Below are 21,096 nucleotides of genomic sequence, written 5' to 3'. Positions count from 1 at the left end.
ATTGTTATTAATAGGGATGAAAAAGTCTTTAAAATGTGAATGATCATGGTACCATGATCAGAATCACTGATCCAGATAACTGCCAATATCTGGCTTTTGTTCTTAGCGTAGAAGTATTTGTTATGAATTTACTCTTTATTGTAAGTCATTATGATTGCTTTGTTTTAATGTTTTATTAAATCATTGTTAACATAACGTAGGTTATGATGCAGATTAGTGCTTAGAATAATCAAAGTAAATAAGACTCTTCTACATTCTGCTTATTGATCAACTCTTGGTTTGTAAAGTAGTTTCACATAATATTAATAATAATTGATAAATAAATAACCACATTATTTAATCAATAAATAATCAGTCAATGAAAGAATAACACACTTTACTTGAAGTTTTATACATGAGACTGACATTACGCTGTCATTAGCATGAATACAATGTCATGAAGGCTGTCATTAAGTGTTGTTCATTGAATTATGACCCCTCTCAGGCTATGTTGGCATTTTTTGGGTTAGGTGCATTGATCTACTGGGGTTAGGTAGGGTTAGCTTTAGTAAATGTGAGTAAATCTGCTTATACAAGGTATATACATATACATATGTACATACTCACAAATTTACTCCATATCTTGGTCGGTTTAGGCTTAAAGTTGGAGCATCATTTTGATAGGTTGCAGACTGAAACTGAGTCACAGAGTGTGTGTGTGTGTGTGTGCATTAGGGAAAGCGTCCCCAATTGTGATAGCTTTAAAATACAACCAGAAATCTTGAACTAATTTATATTTAATCCACATTTTTTTCCTCCACTGTCCACTTTATTTCAGCTCTGGGTGTAACAAGGATTAAAATTAGTGTCAAAAGATTAGTAGAAGCAACTGTGTGTTTAATTTTAAACTCAAGCTCTGTTTTGAATACTGATGCCTGTGCCATTACGCAGTGATAAGTGTTCCAAAAATCTTTGACAACTTAACCATTCCAACATTATTGGATTTTATTATATTTTGAATTGAGAAAATCTTTTTTTAAGCAAATACAAAAAACAAAAAAACACACCCACACTAACAAAAACAGAGCACCATTGGCAAAGAACATTAAAACTGAAACACTTAAAAAGTTTTGAGCAATTCTTAATGAACAAAGAACGAGTGATCAACAGGTTTTTTCATTAATATATTATAAGTTTCCACTTCCGATACAATACCAATATTGCATCCTTTCATATTGACCGATACCGACATCAATCAAATCCGATATCAGCACGAATCATACATACTTTTAATACTTATTTTGTCCATTAATCAAGTAATATTACTCACACAGACAACAATAGTCAGTGTCAGTAGTTATGAGAAAAACTGACCCATTTAATATTAACCAATGGGTTACATACATTTTAACTTTAAGGTGTAAGTACACCCCCCTAGGTTGTTGTTGACCTGCCACTAAGGGAAATAAAAAAAATAAATTAAAAAAATCTTGATTATGGGCGTTGCTCTTAGAGTAGTTAAGACACATCCAGTCACAGCAACCCCACACCCACAGCACTGCACAATTTTGCATTCGCATTAACCTAGCAATAGCAATAACCTAGCAATAGCATTAACCTAGCAACAACATAAGGCAAGCATTTACATTAACAGAGCAATAGCAATAATCTAGCATTCACCTAGCATTCGCATTAACCTAGCAATAGCAATAACCTAGCAATAGCATTAACCTAGCAATAACATAAGGCAAGCATTTACATTAACCGAGCAATAGCAATAATCTAGCATTCACCTAGCATTAGCATTAACCTAGCAATAGCATTAACCTTCCATTAACATTAACCTAACAATAGCATTAACTTAGCAATAGCGTTAATCTAACAATAGCAATAGCTAAGCATTATAATGCCATTGCATTTCAGGCTCTGAATGTGTACTAACCACAAAAATTAAAACATTACAATTGTATAAATTTATATTAATGCTTAAAATAAAGAAATCTATTAAAAATATGAACATATTTATTGAGCACGGATATTTCAACAATGCACAATATAAAATAAAATAATAAAATGTTTAACCTGACCCCACTCATACGTTAAATAATAATGTACAGGTCTATAACTGACTGAGCTGCTGGAAGAAAGTCAAATTAAACATGTTGTCAAATTAAAACACAAAGTGCATTGAAGTTTTTGATGAAAACTAGCGTTGTAGTTTTATTTATTATCCAAGCATGTTCTGTACAGCTCTGTGTACATTTCTTTTGCGCGCTGGTTTAATTTTAATCAAGAGATGATCTTCATAACGTGCCGTGCTTCAGATTGCTGTGTAGGGGTCCCACAAAAACATAAAACACACTTACTGCTCCGTCAACTCTGCTTGGAAAACTCTTCAGTGATCAGATGTAATAAATCCAGCCAATCTTTGTGAATCCACAAACACGTCGGTCAGTTTCCAGACAAGCGTGCGCTATGTTCGCACCATCACAACATTGTTACAGCTGGTTTCACGTGTTCATTTGTTGTGGTGAACTGCCGTAAAGTGTTGCAATGTGTGTGCGCGCACTCTGTCCGATGCATTGATGTATATTCCGCTTGCTTTTAAAATGTAATCCCCCGAAGTAATCCCCGTTTTTATAAAAACCACAAAAAATACCTGTAATCTGATTACACGTTTTTTTAAAATACTGTAAAAGATTACAGTTACATGTTGTACTGACACTTCTCAGCTGTGTGAAGTCACTATGTGTGTGTGTATGTTCAGACACATCATTGTGTGTATTACCATCTGTCTCTGCGCACAGAGCTGTGGGCGTGTCTTACTGCTAGAGCAGTCACGCCTATAATTAAGGCATTTTTTTTAATTTCCCTCCTAGTGGCAGGTCAGCAGAAAGCAGGGGTTTAGTTACTCTTTAAATACTTGGATCAACACACTACATTATTGCACACCTAAATATATATGTATTCAGCAAGAAATAAGTGGGTTTAGGGTTTACTTTCACTTTAAACAAAGGAATATTCTACACTTTAAAAATAACGTCAATTTATCCAATAAAAACTGATATCGGACCAATATCTGATATCAATATCGGATCAGGACACCCTTACCAATTGAATTGACTTGAATAAAGGTTTGAATATGTAGGACACAACCATTGAACAAACAGTGAATATTATAGTTTCCCACTAGGTTAATTGAATCAACAGTGTCTGAAATAATGATCGATTGTTAAAGGTGCAGTCTGCAACTCTTATAAAAGTCACTTTTTGTCATATTCGCTAAAGCTGTTACCATGTAAGGACAGCTTTACATGAAACTAGTAGTTTGTGTGAAAAAAACAGGCTCATTGAGTCCCCCCTGTTGCTCACAGTCCCCGCCCCTTTCCCGGGGGCTGTAGCGCCGTCTTTTTTTACAGTGTATGGTCTAGAGGAGTAGAAGATGGAATTAGGGACTTTTCTGCTTGAAAGGTAATTACTGCTTGATTTGGAGTGCTCAGCAGGGGGTTCACAGTATACTGCTGTTATTAAATGTGTGGAATAATATGAATGATTTGAAAACTAACCTAAGCTTCATTGATATAGATTATTAATCAGAGTAACTAGGTGAAAGAGAATTTAGGGAGGATGAATTATTAATTGCAAATGAGATGTGTGAAGACTAATTAGTTGAAAAAAAAAAAACAAAACACCCTGATTTCAAAGCATTGCATCAATAAACGTGTAGGTCAGAATATGTCAAACAGTTAATTGTGAATGCAAGGTTTTGTCGAAACATTACATTTAAATCTTAGTTTCATTTAAAGGAAATCGAGAAAATGGCTCGATGCGTTTGTCTCGTTGTGACGCCGACCACAAAAAAGACCTGTTGATTTATCGCGCTGTGCCTTTAATGATTCACTGTACTCTCCTACAGCAATTGAGATGCCTCATCAGTTTGATTACTTTACAACAGTGGCACACCCCGGGCTGTCAAAAGCTGGGCAACCAGCGTTTCCCTTTGCTTGTAAAATTGCCAGAGGAAGGTCGAGTGCAGTTTCTGCAGTTAGGAGCGTTACATCTTAAGTCCAACAATGATTTATAACACAATGACAGATGAAAACAGCAAAACCTGTGATATCCAACAAATGCATATTAATCACACTGTGCACAAAATGAGACACAGTGATCAGTGAACGACTAGATCGGCTCCTGTTATTCTCAGGGATGGGCAAAAAATTGATTTAATCGATTTGTCAGTTTTTGTAGATAAAAAAGATTTTTATTTAGCAAATTTGAGTTAAAAAAAAAAAAAAAAATGTTTTTTTTAAATTTTTTTCCCACCACAGTTTTGTCAGACATTTTTTTGCGTTCCGTCCTTGTGGGTTACCGTAGTGCGATGTGAGCCAGCCCCTTCTTTGTTTACCCTTAGAGTAGGCTATATGTGTGCCTCAGGCATGTTTATTTTTTTATTTTCACCATGCTGAAATGCTAAGGGATAAGTTTATTTTAGTTTTTTTTAATTGTAATGTTATATGTAGTTATATGTATATGTAGTTATCTGATTTCAGACAATTGAAGCTACTGTGAAGTTGCTGTTACACTTGTGTTTAAACCTGGTTAAAGCTTGATATAGTTGAATGACAGAGCCTCATTTACTTTTTATTTTGGGATTGTTTTATGCATTTTAACTCAATCATCAGACCCCATGGTTGAAAAACTGTGACATTTAGTTAATCTGCCAAATGAGAGTTTTTTTTTTTTTTTTTGCTTCATGAAATTAACACTGATTTAAAGCCAGAACAACCACCAGCTGATCTGATAAGTTGCAGCTACTAAGTTCTCCAACTGTATGTCACTACCTCACATACTGTACAAGTGAGTGATACGGGTCAGGAAGAAGAACACGCAAAAATAAATCCACCTAACATGTGCTTACCATACATCCAGATGAGTCCAGCTGTCGATCAGACACACACTTGAAATTCTTCTTGCAGCCACCGTTATCCTTGGAACAGTCACGTACAGGCCCAAAGGAGGATAGCAGGTCTTCCACCGTCTCAAAGTACGTGGACATCATGGCCTCCTCCCTGGAAAACAATGTGTGTGTATATATATATATATATACACACACATATATATTTCAAACAATGCTAACACACCACTAATTTGGTAAGAGTTAAAGGGATCCTCCACTGTTTTTACAAATGTGGCCTAAAACCTTTGAAATGTCCTGATTAGAAGATCTATGCCTAACAAAACGCAATATTTTGCACCATATTCGGTTTATTAACATTTAAAACTGGGACTATTTTACAGTGACCCGAAAAAATCTGTGGCCACAGGGGGCGACAGTTCCCACTCTGTTGTTTCGTAGACGCCATTAATGAGTCGCGGTTTTAATTTATCATTTCTCAGTAAATAAAGGAGGTTTACATCATTTTTTTTTAAGTTTTACTGATTTTTAGAGCAACCCAAAGCAGCACAAGTTGTCATTTTGACTGAAAAAGCTGCTCATTGATCCTGTATGCTTCAACTCCTATAGAACTCAATGGGCTAAAAGGGGCTAATCACGTCACCAATGACGTCATTTCAACACGGCGGCACACAGAGTAAAGTAGTCCCGGTTTTAAAAGTTAATAAAAACGACTAAGGTGCAAAATAATGCGTTTTGTTAGGCATAATAAGGACATTTTCAAAGGTTTCAGGCTACATTTGTAAAAACAGTGGAGGATCCCTTTAACACCATTCCTTGTAGCGTTAAGTGAAAATAAATCCTAGAGTGTTTCATAATCCCTCATCATCTGAAGTGCATTCTTCCATGTGCTTGTAGTTAAACAGCTGAAGAAGTTACACATGTTTGTGCATAAGCTAATACTGTAAGCTTGCAGTGTTATTAGGGATTATATTCAGCCACCTGCAATTAATGACCAAAAACCACTTGTGCATGTAACAACATTATCATGCCCTGGATGTTCAGTGATTTATGATATGTGAGAGCAATAGAGAAATAAAATCCGGTCTTCACAAAGAATGGTTAATGCTATCTGATGGACACTGTACAAATGTTTAACTAGCAATGATAGTATTTGAAAGTATTATTTATAAATGCAGCGCCAATGAAAAGATGACCAATGAAAGTACTACAGTATTATATATATTGTTCTATTATTAACCCAGTTAATCCCTCTTTAATGAAATAGAAATAAAAGGTATACAGTAATAAGAGTTCAAGTTTTGTTTTAGTTTTTCTTCCTGAACAGAATTTGATCAAATGTTCTGAATGGAAGTGAAGGTGACAACTTTTAAACCTGCCCCATCTGGAATACTGAAAAAAAAGAAAGGACGCTACTAAAATGAAGTAGTCAAGAAACAATCATTTTAGTTTTACTTTTTGAATTATTAATATAAAGCAGTGCTCCAGGGCCGTGTGAAAACCCATCCATCCATTCATTTTCAGTCCCGCTTATTCCTGTTTTTCAGGGTTGCGGGGGCCGTGTGAAAACCATTTATTATAATTAAAAGTAAACTTGGACATCAAAGGAAGGATCAAATTATTATTTTTTATTGTCACAATAGAATTGAGACATTCTCTTATACATTTTAAGTAGAAATTATGAATCACAGATTTAGCTTTATTGCATTAAATTCATTTCTGTATAAGTTAACAATAGTCTATTGTTAGTCTGGTTCATGAAGAAATACTTGATTTATGTTCTCATGTTTTGTTTCAGTTTTTTTATACACTTTTATACATTTTCAGTTTTTTTTTAGGATGTATTATTTTCACAGGCGTTTACTTATTTGTTTCTTTGTCTGTTTGCAGGATGACATCAAAAGTAATACATTTTGACAAAATGTTAACCAAAGACAGACCTTATGCCATAAAAAAAAAAAAAAAAAAAAAAAATCCATTACAGTTTGGAGGGGATCCAGATCAATATACTGAAATTGGATCATTTTCAAAAATATAAAAAATCCCTGTCGCTCATCATTGGCACAGTTTCAAAAATTTATATCTCTATTTTTATGACATTTTATGTTGAGATGGTTCCTTAATGACCTCACCAAGTTTCATCCAAATCGGATCTGGATTGGAAATTCCATTGTGATTTTATTTACTGTTCATTACCGTATTTTTTATTAACGAGGATAGATATTTCTTCCTCGCCTTTAATTTAAAGTGTGAATGATCCTGGTACCATTGCACTCTGATGGCTTTTGTTTATTAATTTATTTTCCCAGTTTTGTTTCATAATTGAAATTTCTGCACAAAATAAAGCTCTGTATTACACGTGTGAGTCATACCTAACATATGCTCATCCATTTGAGAAAAAAACTAGGGTTGAGCAAGTAAAATTTACACCCAGGAGCTGTTTTACTGTTATGTAACTACGCTAAGCACCACTAAAACAAAGCTAACACATGAAAATTAGCTCTGATTTATACAGACTTTTGAGATGGTTATCCATTTAATACAACACATCACTGTTTTACTCGCATCTGGGGATTTGCTCGAGTCCTGTGTGTGAAAAGAACCACTTCAAAACTGAGCAATTAACCCTGTGATTAAGTGAATATCTAACATATCTTCATTAAGTTCTATTTATTCTTCACTTTCCTTTTGGACAAGTGATTTAAGGATTGGCAGAGTTGGCTTTTGTGCTCTGATATAAAGTAGTGCTGCAGATAATTAGCATTACTTTTGGGATCAGTAATTATGAGCACCACTCCTGCGCCATTGGATTTTGTCTAGAGTTAATAATAATAACATTGGGGCAACTCCAGAAGTTATGTACAGTACTTATCACATCGCTTCATGTAGTGGTTCTCGAATGGGGTCACAACTCTATTTGAATATACTAATTTATTGATTTTAAATAATAAAATGCATAATAAATGAAGACTATGTAGGGTTGATGTCACCAAACCAGTGGTTCCCAACCTTTTTCTTGTCAAGACCCCATTTTTAAATGATACATTGTTGACAACCCCAAGACTTTTTTGCTCTATAATTATTTATTTATTTTTTTTAACCATGTTTGTTATACTGTTACAAATACAGAGTAGCCACTATTAGTGCACTAAGTGAAGATATGCACCAGCTCTAATACTTTGATTTTGCATTATAATTTTAGCTAGATTTATATTTGATATATTGAAAGTACAGAAATACAACTGTTTGAGATTACGTGTGATGTTTTAATTTGAAAAAAAAAAATTTTTTTATTTAAGCTCTTTGAGTTTTATTCCTGTTCCTGCCTTGCATTGTGCAAAATAGATTTATTATATATATATATATATATATAAACCCTGCACTATACCATTGCATGTAACTAGGATTTCTACAGTAAACAATTCCCCTCTTCCTCGTAGACAGTGTAGAAATAATGACAAATGGAGCTCACATTTTTTTTAAAATTGAGTAATATCACAATCACTTGCTCCTTTGTTTCTCTACATGATACCTGTACATTTCCCACTTTTTCCTAATCTGTAAAAAAACAAGTCAAGATTGCATTTACTTGTTTGGCGTTTCCTTCAAATTACTGTGCAAATGTAGGCGACTTGCATTGTTTAAACAGTCAGGGTAAGAATCCAATACTTTTATGTTGATTTTGCTGTATATACGATATTTTGACCCAAGAGTTGGTTGTTAAAGTTACGTAACAACGACAGCTGGGTCCCAGCCTTTGCGGTTTATTGCATATTCAAACCATATTTACTGTCTGAGACTCCTAGGATGTCTCTGTCTATCTTTATTTTACTGATTATCCAATCTTTATAAATGCTGAGGCAAACACATAACGGAGATGGTGCTGCTTAGAAAAATAATGCGTAGCTACAAGGTGCAAAATATGTATGAAACTGACAATATTCAACCAATAAGTAAAACAATATATAACAGTTCCAACAGGATCTTTAATTTTAATTTGAAATATTAGGTCAGAATTTAAAGAAAATTTAAAGATTTTGTAAGAGTTTTTTTCAACAGTTTAACATAACAAATTACTCCAATCATGCAGTATAAGCAGCAGCAAAACTGTGAGCACCTGCAAACAGAGTATACAATTAGAATTGTGAAATTATTACCGGCCAAAATATTTTTTTTTACCCGCACACAAACTTTTTATAACCACAATCTTAAACTTCTTTCCTGGAAACACTAAATAGCAAATTGCTCACTGATTGTTTTTTTTAGTAAGGTGCAATTATATAACAAAGTATGTTTGTAATTGTGCCCCTTGTTTATTTAGTTTTTGTCACTGCTCTTATATTAAAATAAAGTTGTTTTTTATACATATTTTGCAAAGCAACCTTATTGGAGGAGCCTGCCAATGGCAAGTAACCTATATTTTTTACTCGTCAAAACATCATTTTACCCACATTTGGCGAGTGGCAGGTATTAATTTTAAACCCTGCTTGTAAATATTGTTGAGTTTCATTTACACATTGATTCATGTTTTCTCTGACATTTTTACTTTCTCCTGCGGGCCGAATTAGATGATCCAAAGGCCCGGATTTGGCCCCGGGGCCATGCGTTTGACACGTGTGGTCTACACATTTATATACATTTCATCATATCAGTTCCTTTAATGTCTGTGTACCAGGTTTGGGGTCAATTACATTTTTCAGTTACAATTGCATCTTCAATTATCCATGTTTTACTTTTTATCCTCAGAAAGTCAATTACAAATATGTTCTCCATTACTAAAGTTCAATTATAATGAATCAAAATCACTGAGTCTGAAATAAAGAACTCCATAAAACTTAACCTTTCTCTTGTGTTAGCTTTCTGTTAGCATCTCTTATGATAACGGGTACTAAATCAGCTGCAAAATAAAATAAAATATAATATCTATCATCTAATTTGTTCTTATCTATTGGTTACCTTGGTAGGCTTCCTAATCAATTAAAATATAGACATTAATATTCTTTGTGTGGGCGTCTGAGTCTTTTTTTGTCAGTATACCCCTCAATTTATTTTTTTTTTAAATGGTAAAAGGTTAGAAAGCTTGATATGAAACATATTTTAGTAATTATTAACTACATATGTGTAGAACTGTACATAGAACTGTTACATGGTTCCCCAGTTTTGCGTTAAATTATAATTGTAATTTAATTTAGCATAGTATTAGCATTCCATTAGCCTAACATTAACCAAGCAACAGCATAAACCTAGCATTAGCATCAGCCAAGCATTAACACAAACCTAGCATTAGTATCACCCTAGCATTAGCATTAACCTAGCAATAGCATTAACCGAGCAATAGCATTAACCTAGCATTAGCATCAGCCTAGCACTAACACAAACCTAGCATTAATATCACCCTAGCATGAGCATTAACCTAACAATAGCATTAACCTAGCATTAGCATCAGCCTAGCACTAACACAAACCTAGCATTAGTATCACCCTAGCATTAGCATTAACCTAGCAATGGCATTAACCTAGCATTAGCGTAAGCCAAGCATTAACATTAACCTAGCAAGGTCATTAACCTAGCATTAGCATTAACATTAGCCTAGCAAAACCATGAAGTTAGCATTAGCTAAGCATTAGCCTAGCAAAACCATGAAGTTAGCATTAGCTAAGCATTAGCCTAGCAATAGCTCAACATTAGCAATAAGGTTGAAAAAGTTGAAATGGGTTTGGAATGGGTGAAACACATTATATTAACACCATAATTGTAATTAATTACACCATTACAATTATAATTGACCCCAATCCTGCTGTGTACCTTACCCAGACGTGTTCCCTCAATCATTAGCTCATCAAGAGCATCTCCTTTTGGAACCATGAACCCATTGGTTGCATCTAAACACTGACTAATGTACTTGTTATGAATCTCCTTTTCTGCTTCTTGCTTTTCCAGATGATGAATGACCCAGCGATGCAGCCCAAAGTTCTTTGCGCTTGCTCCAGCGTTATTACCCGTGCCTGTATTGGTTTGCCCCTGCACTTGATTAATGCTCTTGTTCCTGCTTCCTTGCAAAATATGCTGACTCTCATCAGCCCTTTTCGTCATTGAACCGAGTGTATTTACTTCAGGCCATTTACAATCAATGAGGAGAAATCTAGTGGGTAAAAAAAACAAAACAAAAGCAAGTCCATCTAAGTGATAAAATAAAGACTGATGTATCACGTTAATGATTAAAAACAACAAGTTTTTGACAGTGATCTGAATTGCAAAGTAATGGATTTATGAGCCTCTTATTTTCTTCTCAGTCTGAACCTCAATTATTGGTGCTGACATCTGCTGATGGCTCACTTGATCACAGTTTGTGAGGTCATTACTCACTAGTGTTGGGAGTCAGTGGTTAATATTTACTTATCGACACCAGTGTGTGTCTAGAAATACAGTTTATACTCTGAATCGATATGTAACGCCATTTTCTCGAGACGTTTGTTGACATACTGTGTGACTAACAGAAAATGAAGAATTCTAATCAGAGCCAGTGGGGCAGAGAGGTTGTATTACAAATCTGTGAGAAAATAATATTAAAAAAAAAAAAGTTTTCTAAGCAAAACAGATTTCAAGGACATACTTTTTTATTGTCACGGAAGTGTAAAACTGTTTTAAAAGAAAAGTTTTTATTTCATTAATTTCATTTTCCAAAGGTTTTTTTCTTTAAATAATAACTGCTTTGCGAAGGACATGCTAACTTTTTATTATCCAAGCACATCCAAAACCTCAATTTAACACTGACGTATTACCAGGAACCAAAACATTTACTTGCTAGATAAATATTAAATGAAAGATATACCATGTATCATCCTGTATCTATCACTGAAAGTGATTACTAATCAAAGTCATCAACTCGTGCATTAGCACAGCATTCACATTGTGAATTTCTTATGCTGCATTCACACCAAACGCATTTCGGGCGTTAAAATCGTGCCTCACGCCCCTGGTCGGACACTTGTGCTCATTGAATCAGACGCTTGTCACCGGTGTCAAAAACGCTCTGGCCGCGAGTCCAAACAAGTTGGGAAGAGAGCGCATTGAGTGCGCCGAGGGGAGGGGCTTCTCTGTTGCCAATGGTGTTCATACAATGAATGATATTGTGGCCATCAGTTACGTTCATAATTCACCCAGTGACTGCGAAGTGGAGGGGAACATTATTGTGTTGGGAAGTCGGTGTTTCCGGTCGGATGTATTTTGGTGTGACTCAGTGTGTGCACTGTGATGTCAGAGGGCTATAGAGAAGTGTGGTTGAATGGAGAATAAAGTTTGGAGTTTCTTGCTGAACACGCCGCCTCAGACTCCCGTTCACCGGCTCTATATTATCGAGAGAGTGGCGTGGCTTTATTTGCGGCTCGGCGCTGCGCTCGGACGATCTGCGCTCGCATCTTTTACCAGGACCCCAAGTACAGGCGCTGTATTCCAGCAGAAGAGCGCCTGTCCATCTGTCTCCGGTTCATGTTTTTTTTCATTATTCTGAATACGTCATGGTTGGGGAAAGCTCCTGATTGGTCAGGAGTGTCAGGCGTGTCTGTAGACGCAGACTTAATGTCTCGCTCTTGCGAGGTAGATCAGTGATCACCAAAGCAATGTTCTTTTGCTATCCACACAATGTTGCTATTGTTTTCAGCCAGAAAACTGCACATTACAGTAAAACACATGGCTGTTTAAGTGGCAATTGTGATTGTGAGTCAGACAAACACTGTTTCATTGTGTGTATGTGGCGGCAGCAGTCAGTCAGTTGCTGCTTCAAACACTGACTCAACGGTGCTGACTCACTTTGTATTCCTCCTCTCCTCTCCTAACCACAGGAATAGTCACATTAAGGTGATACAACGATGTTTTGCTTTGTCCAACCGCTGGGTCGTATTGGGTCACAAACATGTCAGATCAAGTCAAAGGCGATACGAGGCAATATAACGGGTACTAAAAATGGAACTGCTCCAGAGGAGGAGTTTCCACTCGCTGACGTCAGCGCGCAGGGAAAATCTTTTTACAAAATGTGGAATAACAAGGAAACAGAACTTTTCAAGTTTGGCCCTCTGAATGAGGATAAAGAGATGCATACCACTGTAGCAAAACCATTACAAAGTGATTTTTTTTTACAATACCGCCCCTTTAAGGAGTGTTACTCCTGGTCCATTTAGCAACCTGTTAGTTAGTTTAGGTTTGTTTCCTAATCCTCTCTACTTTGAACGTCATTGATCAGTGATTTTTGCATGTTGAGTTTTCATTCAATGGACTTTATTTTGAAAATCGCTCATGCTTCCTCCTTTGTCTCTCTGCCACTGGGTTTGGCAAAAACATGAATCATTGTGTAAATGAAACTCAACAATATTTGCAGGGGCTCACATTTTTCCCAGTGCTTATATCGCGTGATTGTAGTTATTTTTAATATTATACTGTTGAATAAACTCAAAATTGTTACAAAACTTTACATTTTTCTCAAATTATATTTCTATTAATTAAATAGAAATTGGTCAGAATATTCAGCAAATTCAAAGTGAAGATCCTGTTTGGACAGATATTTATCACATTGCTTGGACATTGATGGTTTCTTACATATTTTGTATTTTATGTATACGTAGAAGTGTAAACTAGAGCACAATTTCCCGCATAAAATATGTGACTCACTTGAGATCAAACTGCACCGTATTTGGCCAATGAACGAAAATGAGTTTGACACCCCTGTTGTAAGAGAATGAAAGCCAAATCTTGAGGTATAAATATAAATTGCGTTTTATCAGTTTGTGTTTTAAACTCTTTCAATTAATTTTTTTTTAATATATGTCTGAGCTGAATTTACAGATTTCCCTGTCAGGAGTGTGAAGTACAAGTAAAAGCAAGATGGTTTTTCTTGTCATCTCCCATATTGAGTCTTTACCACAAATCACCTCACTTTAGTAGCTTAAAAATGGGATTAATAAAAACCCAACACAAACCATAGGGTGAAAACATACTCCTGTAATAACTTACAGTATGTTTTGCCTTTTTTTTGGCCTTGCAACTTGTGACTTGAGGCACCACTGCTTATTCTGCTCCTATTTACTTACCAGTAGGTACAAATAGATTAGGAACTGCTGACGAAAGAGAAAAAACAGCCACAGCCTTTTAGTAGAAAACTATGTTTGACAGCAAACTCTAGAAATCATTACTAAAAATAAATGCAGTTTGTTTATTTTATTGCTTTTAATGTCTTTGTTTAATGTCTATGTCACTTCAAGGTCTTCCTAATACTAGTTATCTAGCTCCTACTGGTATAGAGAGGAATACTAGGGCTATCAATAGATTAAATGTATTGTGTGATAAAATAATTATGCTCTGTAAATAATTAATCTCACCTAAAAATAGCTGAGAATCGCCCTCAACTTGAGGTATTTTCATTTAAATTACATTATTGTGGCAGATTGAAACATCGAAGCTGCACCAGATTTTCTAAATTATAAATACAATTATACTGTAATTATGCCGTAATTGCAATTAATGATCAATTACAAAATTACAATTATGATTGACCCCAACCCTGACAACTACTCTTACAAATGACAGATAATTCCCCTTGTAATCTTAATACACAAATGGAACAATTTCCATAAATTATACAAAAAAAAAATGTACAGAACCAAATACAAAATAAATTATTAGAATTTAAGTGAGCATATAAGAACATGGTAGTTTCATTTGGAAACTACATACAGTACACATACTGTATTGACATCTGTTAGTACGCCTCTCTGTGTCCCTCGTGTTCTCCATTTGTAGATATAACGCCTATCTCTTGATCCACAATCCACCCAGAAGAACAGTGTTTTATGGAGGTGTTGTGCTGCCTTTACACAAGAGTAACAATGTTTGAGCTGTTTGTATAAAATAACAGTGTTTCTCAAGGGGTGGGAAAAGAAATATATCTGAGTAACAATTCCTGATAGGGTTGTGCCTGTGTGTTGTGTATGCTGTTTAATATCTACTGTAGAATAATGTACCGGTATGTAGTTTTCTAAGATCCGAGCCTCCTAACAACTAAAATGCTCTTATAATATAATCAGTTTAGAATCAGCAATTCACAACAACAACTAATCTAGCAAGAAGGATAGACCTGATAGATCTACACCTTCCACTTTATCATTTCATTAATACTACTTCTGCACTACTGCAATATATATATATATATATATATCATATATATCATATTTCATATCTGCACACTCACTGTACAGATTGTAAATACTTGTTCTGTCTTCATAATTTATATATTCTGTGTTTTTGTGTTTGTAAATGTTTCGAGCAGAGAGCAGTTATTTTGATTCTCTACCGTGGAATCAACAATAAAGCCAATTTTGACTTTTGATTTTGACCTTGAGATACATCCTGGTTGTTAAAAAAGATGAATAGCTGTGTTTCCATTAGGCTACCATTGGAAAAAAGCTTAAATAGTGGAATAAAAACTAATAGTGGTTTTTCACACATTTTTTCCTTAACTACACATCGCAGGACGTAACACATGGGGCCGGCTTTAGGCCCAATGCAAGAGTTGACTATGCCAACCCCCACCGAAATAAGTAAAAAAAAAAAAAAACATATATATACATATATATATAAAATCTACTTATTGAATACATGAATTTGGAATTGAAAATTGCCAAAAATACTGTTCTCGTAGAAGTTCCTATTATTGTTTTTGGCAACTGAAAATTGCCAAATATACTATTCCAGTAGAAGTTCTTATTATTCTTATTATAATTTTTCTTCCACAACTCCTTTGTTGTGTAACTCCTCCCTTGCTATTAATGCAGCACTAATGACACGTATGTCATCTCATAGGGGCGATGTCAAGGATGTGCAGTCAACATTTTTGGGAGCTTCAAATGCTTACATTTATGAAAAGCTCATCTCAAGTGGAGTATTTTTATTACAACGGACCGAAGCTGTACGACCTATCAGTAAAAAGATTGGTAGGGTCAAAGTACTATAACTTGGCTACCGGTACCATTGAACAACATTTCCTTTAAATGTGTGACCTTGACCTTTGCCAAAGGTCATATTTGGGGTCAAGAACTCCACAGAAAAAGGAACAAATTGAGACCGCCACACTCTCAGTACAACCAAAACAAAAAATACTTTTCCCCTATAACTTGGCCACTGGTACCATTGAACAACATTTCCTTTCAATGTTTGACCTTAACAACAATATTAAAACCAAAGAACACAATGTGCACACAACACAATAGAATTATATAGAATAGAACAAGAATTACTACACATGCAAAAAGGCAATGTAATCAGGGAGGTAAAATACATGAAAGGAAATTCAATAACACTAGGATGGACTGATCAATGGTTCGCGGCTCAACTAGTCTGGGACACTTGGATGGACTTCCTTCTATCCTATACTGTTTGTCCCTCTGTTCACTAACCCCAACCAGTCGAAGCGGATGGCTGAGTTTTTTCTTCCCACTGTCGCTAAATGCTTGTTCATGTGGATCTTGTTGGATTCTTTCTTCTTTTTTACGATGAACTTTATATTTTGTTTAGCGCGTTGAGATGACTTTGTTGTATTTTGCGCTATATAAATAAAGTTGAATTGAATTGAATAAAATATCATAAAATGGGCAGAAGATCAGCAGGTATAGTTACAGATGTTTAATATTAATATTTAATAAGAAAAAAACATGTACAGTGATTGTATAAGGTGTGTTTCAAATTCATTATACTGTTTTAAAATATTATTGTTATTATTATATGTATTTTTATTTTATTTTGGGGGGGGGTGCAATTTAACACCCCTCCAGCAGATGGCGCCCTAGGCGGCCGCTTGGGTTGCCTAGCAGGAAGGCCGGCCCTGGTGACGTACTTGGTCACATAACCACTTCTCTCAGAGAAAACATGGCATGGTACATGTAGACAGAAAAGAAGACCAAGGCATTTCTTAGCATTATACTTAATAATTATTACTGCCACATAAAGAATTACAGAGTGTTATAAGGAGGTTTGGAGCTCCAGCGTTCCCCAGGAAAGTCTCTAGGGATGAGCTTTTTATTATTTTGCAAAAAACTGTAATGAAAACACAGCTAGCGTCTCTCCTTTAGAAAAGTAATGAAGCATGAGTAGGAGTTAAAAATGCAGAACAAAAAGAATTGTTTGTATTGTATCGCTCACTTCTATCTGCTAAGATGACCAGTTAAAAGAAGAGCAGAATAATTAGGTGTGCGAGTCTGTGCAGTAACGTCTATGATAAGATCTCACGATAACAAATAGAAGGATCTATATTTATTCATTAGGAAAGTGGAGCATATAGAGGGGCTTTAGAGTGGCTGTTGTTTAGTAATTAGCACGGTGGAGTAACAGAGTAAACAACTGTGATCTAAAGCTTTGCGTGTAATTAAAAATTACAGCAATTATGCTTTTGCTATACTTTCTAAATTCCAGTAATTGAATTAAACAGGTAAGTATTCAGAACCTTGTTCATTTAAAACGACATTATTCAAGACAATTCTACTCAATGAGATGATTTCCTTCTCATGAACAAACATGGACTCTCACCTTGACAAACAATTTACTTTATTTTTCTCATGGCAAAAAAATAAATAATTGGGTAATGTCTGCAAGCCTAGAACACCATAGAAACGCCGTCTTTTTCAACCGCAAGTACATTATAGCATTCTTCACATCAACGTGTCTATAATGACTGACTACATTAATGCCTGCATAAACACTGGATGAGTGCATCAGCCAGAAGCTCTATACTGACTCCCATGAGGCTGCCCCACAAAAAAAGATGCTTTGGGTAATGAGTTGTGTGCATTATTCATGACAAACTGACATTCTCTAAACAGCTACAGGAACTAATCGTCAACTAAATACAGAACATTAACTGCTCATTCCAGCTGAAGTGGACTTTTAATCAGTCACGCAGAGGTTTGTCCTTGTTTCACCGTCTTCAAGTTCATACTTTAAAAGTCAAGCTGTTTGGATCCTATATGATTTTTCGTCGCTATCTAACTCAGTGCTTCTCAAAGTGTGTGGTGAGTTCATGTCAAATGCCTTTCTGAGATCAATAACACAAAATAAAATACCTACGCACAAATAAAGTAATAAGGAGAAGACTAGAAATGTAGCCGAAATTAAAAGAGCATTAAATCATTAGACTGCATTAGATAAGCGACCGGGAATAAAATGGGTAACACTTGAATAATCGTTTAAAATAACTGAAAAAAATACTTAAGCTTTTTGCCACAAATTGCAAACAATGTTCCTTCATTTCCTGTATGTTTTTGACTAATTAACTATTAGTCATTAACTAACACTTTTACATGTGGTTTTCATGCAGGTGAGTAGTTTTTTCATTTATTCATTAAATATGTTACTCGCATTATGAAACATGATGTCACTTGCTCCCTTTTAGTTTATTTCATACGTGCACTGAATTTCCTCTTTTGTTTTCTTAAGCTTGTTTTGTCAAATATTGTTTACTTCCTGCATTTTTGATTCCTGAACTTTTACTTTTTTTTTTTTTTTTTTAATGCAGGTGATTGGTTTAATTTAGTTTTTGATTAATCACAAAATATGATATTACTTGTTCCCTGTTAGTTTAGTTTATTTCATACGGGCACTAAATTTCCTTTTTTCCCTCCTAAGCTTCTTGCCGCAAATTGAAAACAATGCTCTTTTATTTTACTGTATGTTTTGACTAAATAACTATTAGTCATTAACTAACACTTTTAAATGTGGTTTTCATGCAGGCAAGTAGTTTGAGTTTTTTAAAGTTTTTTTTTAATTTATTCATTAAATATGTTACTCGCATTATGAAACATGATGCCACTTGTTCCTTTTTAGTTTATTTCATACGTGCACTGAATTTCCTTTTTTTTTCTTAAGCTTTTTGTCAAATATTGTTTATTTCCTGCACTTTTACATTTGTTTTTTTTTAATTTCCTTTTCCCCCTCAAAGCTTCTTGCCACAGATTGAAAACAATGTTCCTTTATTTCCTGTATTTTCGACTTATTACCTATTAGGGCACTATTCTCCCATGCGCATAAGTCAAAAAAGCTGCACAGCAGCTCTGTTTTTGGCTGTGCGCTATTATCCCCGTATACTTAAGTCAGTCGCTGTGCGCCTTCATCCCAGTTGCGTACTGTGGGTGGAGCAGCCCTGAATAGTGGGTGTTCCCATTCAAATCTGGCCATACGCGTATTCTCCTGTCTGCTTAGGTTCCTTTCTTCTTACGCGCTTCTGAACCTGGAATAAGTGCAGCGCCCTGATAAGGTGAAACATTATATAGAAGTTTGTACTTAGTTACATTTTAAGCAACACAGACCGGTGCTGCGGGACGTGGGGATTTGGGGGTGCTCCAGCACCTTCTCATGGTGAGAGGGAGATAATAAAAAAGTAGCCTATTTTTTTTTTTTTTTTTTTACTGTAACTGGCATGTTTTATTATACAACATGAACTACAGCACATTAATTATACTTTGTGCACTGCTGATTAATCAATAATTATTTTTTCTTCTTTCTTTCAACAGACAATTACAAAAAAAATGCCATAGACCATATTTACAAATCTTATACGATATTATACAGTAAGTGTGTGTGTGTGTTGATCTCAATCCATTTTTTAATTTTTAAAATGTATTTTGAATAGGCCTATAGGTTTTTTGTCCGAAAAAAAACAAAAAAACAACCAATTTTTATCACAGCATCTCCTGATTAAAAATACTTCCAGCGACCCTGGAAGAGACTCCCGGAAATAATCTATCCAAAATGACACTGTCACGCTGTCATGGGGGCGGTGGGAGTCACACAAGCACGCCAAAGGATTGACCATCAGCATTTCTAATATACGTTCACATTTACCAGTTCTAGACGGTACAAAGTGTGTTACATTTTATCATATTTTATCCGTTCCATCCACTCTTTATTCTGCAGAGATGGTAGGTTGTGTGTCGTGTAGTTGATAACCCGTGCACACCCATGTTGTGCCTCAGCTGCTGCTGCTGGATTAAGTAAAACTGACACACAGACTTCCGTCCACGTCGTCCAACGTACAGCCACAGTTTGATCCACGACAGAGTAAATAATAAGATAAGCTGTCATATGCGGAGGTTGGTGAAATGAGACGATGGATACCAGAAACGGTTCCCACACATATTTAAATGAGGCTCATTTTTTGTTCGGACACGTTCACATCAGCTCCATAAGGCATTAAACAATTTATATTTAAAACTGCGTATTATGTAGGAAGCCATGGTTCCGTTTCACTGCAAACATCTCAGTCTCCTCTGGATTAAAGCAGGACTCTGCAAGGTTATTTCCTCAAACCTGCAGCGCATCACACATGGTCACGCTTTAAAGCGACAGGTCCCGTATTGATGACAGATGATGATGATGATGATGCACTGATCATTTCTGAATTCAAGAATGAAAGAACTTTAAAAAAAAAAAAAAATCACACAAACAAATGTTAATCTGTCGTTAGAATGAAGGGAAAAAAGGAGAGATTTTAACTGTGGTTCGGACAGAAGAATGTGACCGATCCTCTCACACTGCAATCATCTGATCAATAATCTGATCAAATCAGCCTGTTACATTGTTTTATCAACGAAGGCGTTTCAATTTAAAAATGTACTTTATAATTTTCTCGGATTTCAATTACATTTACAAGCATTGTTCCGTGATTTCTAGACAGACCCAAATAAATGACATAATGCTGCAGTTCGCCTCCTTTGCTTCAGACCACCTTTATTCACACACTACGTGCTTTTCCTCGACTTACGCGTGGTGGGCGTGTCAGGAACTTGGACCGGAGAACACGCGCAGGAGAGAGGTGCGTAACTACAGGTGTGCAAAAAAAGTCCAGATGGAAGAATAGACCCCAAGTTATTAACCTTCACTTTTAAATTTGGTTTTCATGCAGGTTATTAGTTTAATTGAGTTTTTGAGTTTTAATTTATTCATGAAATATGTTACTTGCATTATGAAAAATTATATTACTTGTCCCCTGTTAGTTTATTTCATATGTGCACTGAATTTAGTTTTTTGCTTTCTCAAGCTTTTTGTCAGAGATTGCAAACAATGTTTCTTTATTTCCTGTATTTTTGTCGACTGCACTTTTACATTTGTGTTTTGTTAATGCAGGTGATTAGTTTCAGGGTTCTTAAGACTTTAAGACTTTTTAT

General features: G+C 35.3%; 1 protein-coding gene across 2 annotated transcripts in view; it reads right to left on the bottom strand.

Moving 5' to 3' along the window:
* The window catches only part of astn2 (astrotactin 2), a 339,835-nt gene that overhangs the window by 97,100 nt on the left and 221,639 nt on the right, over positions 1 to 21,096 (bottom strand). For both annotated transcript variants that reach the window (XM_028462826.1, XM_028462827.1), the window contains exon 11: positions 4,898 to 5,048. In XM_028462826.1, coding sequence (XP_028318627.1) covers positions 4,898 to 5,048 — 151 coding nt within the window. The remainder of the gene's footprint in view (positions 1 to 4,897; positions 5,049 to 21,096) is intronic.

Source organism: Gouania willdenowi, chromosome 12, assembly GCF_900634775.1.
Source record: "Gouania willdenowi chromosome 12, fGouWil2.1, whole genome shotgun sequence".
NCBI classification, from domain to species: Eukaryota; Metazoa; Chordata; class Actinopteri; order Blenniiformes; family Gobiesocidae; genus Gouania; species Gouania willdenowi.
This window is presented reverse-complemented; position numbering and strand designations above follow the sequence as displayed.